Source organism: Lipotes vexillifer, unplaced genomic scaffold (genome assembly GCF_000442215.2).
Source record: "Lipotes vexillifer unplaced genomic scaffold, Lipotes_vexillifer_v1.1 scaffold505, whole genome shotgun sequence".
Classification (NCBI taxonomy): domain Eukaryota; kingdom Metazoa; phylum Chordata; class Mammalia; order Artiodactyla; family Lipotidae; genus Lipotes; species Lipotes vexillifer.
In genome coordinates, this window is record NW_006785581.1 from 24,298 (window position 1) to 26,057 (window position 1,760).

Genomic DNA, 1,760 nt, shown 5'->3' on the forward strand with positions numbered 1-1,760 from the left:
AACTTAATACATTATTTTTATAGAACAGGTAACAAAAAAATATTTTTGTGCAATTAGATTACTAAAATCAATGTTGTGAGCTTTTTGAAATAAAAGGTAGATCTGACATGCATCCTGTCCTTGGAGAAGAGAGTCTTAGTAAGACCCACTGGAAACCTGCATGAAGATTAGTGAGCCCCAGGGAGGGAGAATCAGGGTAAAGGTGAAGGGGTGGGAATGAGAAAGGGTGCACGTGGGATTCTACCGGAGGGCATGTGGAAGGAGACCACAGGAAGACGACCCACCTCAAACCTTAAATACGCTTTGATGTTGATTTATCTGGTTTTGAAACTTAATTTCATGCTTGCAAAAGTTGAAAATGGTGAAGGCAACAAACTTAAAGATAGTGACTCAAATCTGGTAAATGGAGATTTAGCACAGGCTGGACTTAAAAATTCATCACTTATTCATTCATTAAGTCATTTATTCAAGGTAGGGAGTCATTCTGACGCCTTCCAAAATCCAAGACTACTCTTTGGGGCTAGATTGAACTTGAATTCTTTTAATTGTATCAAAACAGATTGTAAGAAAGTGACCACAGAAACTTGTCAAAAATGTAATGTTTAATCCCTACCAAGTGTAGTGACCAAAGAAATTTAAGACCTTTCTTGCACTGCTTTCAACTTCTGCTGAAGGTGGGATTCTTCAACAGTGGAAACAGTCTTGGACCCCAGAGTTGGCGAAGCTCCCATGGGGATGGGGTGAAGGCCCCTGGGTAAGAGTCCTTAAGGCAGTGCACTCAGTGTTTGTATAAGAGGCACTGTCTCACTTAATCCTCACTATCCAAATGAGGATTTTTTTTTTTTAACCATTTTAAGATCAGGGGTCCAGAGGCTGAGAGAAGTTAAGAAACCCTCCCAAACTGATAGGGAGAAAATTGGCTCTCAAAGCCACATTTGTCTGACTGAGGCAGAGACTCTGAATTAGGACACTAGACTGCTTCCTGACGCCTTCAGGGTTTCCTGAGGAAGGGTGCCTTTGCTTCCACCCACTTCTGATAGGTCCTCCAAAGCCTTCTGGGGAACCACCTTGAGGTCTGCCGTCCTCGCCTCTTTGGCTGCCTCTGCCTAAAGGAGCCAACAAAGTAGTAAATGATGGCGCTGGTGCAGCTGGACAGGCCCAAGGCCATCAGCCAGTGATGACAGGGGAACACAAACAAATCATCCTGAATCCAGATTAAGAAGAACCAGTGGATGCCGAAGTGCAGGCCACAGAGGAGGAAGACCAGAACTGTGGGCACAGTGGTCACGCACAGCCTGGTCAGCTGCATCTGCTGGAACCTACGGAGGATCCGGACTCCACCCAGGCTGCACCCAGCGAGGAACACAGGTAAGAATGTCAGCCACCCAGCAGTGATGAAATCAAACACCCAACACTAAATGTGGTTAAAGTCCATTAACAGGAAGCCACAGACTTCCCTTCCAGGGTGCTCAGCAGCAAGGCCCAGAGCAGGGCACACATGATAGCCGATAAGTGTTTGGGGCAGTGGCAGTGGAACCAGATGCGACACAGGTCAGGCCAGCAGTGCTCAGTGCTAATGGCGCTGAGAAAGCTCAGGCCCGTGAGGGAGGCAGAGGTCAGCACAGTGGTGAAAAAACTGGGGATGGGGCTGGAGCTGGAGTGTCAGGAGATGATGAGCTTCTCTGGGGAACCTATAATGTGGCAGCAGAGGAAGACGGAGTCGGCTCCCCCGAGGTTGAGGATGTAGGTGGAGAAGGCAT

General features: G+C 47.2%; 1 protein-coding gene across 1 annotated transcript in view; it reads right to left on the reverse strand.

Annotated features, from left to right (window-relative positions):
* Positions 1-962: 962 nt before the first annotated feature.
* Positions 963-1,760, reverse strand: part of MRGPRX2 (MAS related GPR family member X2) — a 19,339-nt gene continuing 18,541 nt past the window's right edge. Inside the window, 3 exon segments of the mRNA XM_007457641.1 lie at positions 963-1,072; positions 1,075-1,452; positions 1,455-1,760. The exon segment at positions 1,455-1,760 is cut by the window's right edge and continues 54 nt beyond it. Coding sequence (XP_007457703.1) covers positions 963-1,072; positions 1,075-1,452; positions 1,455-1,760 — 794 coding nt within the window.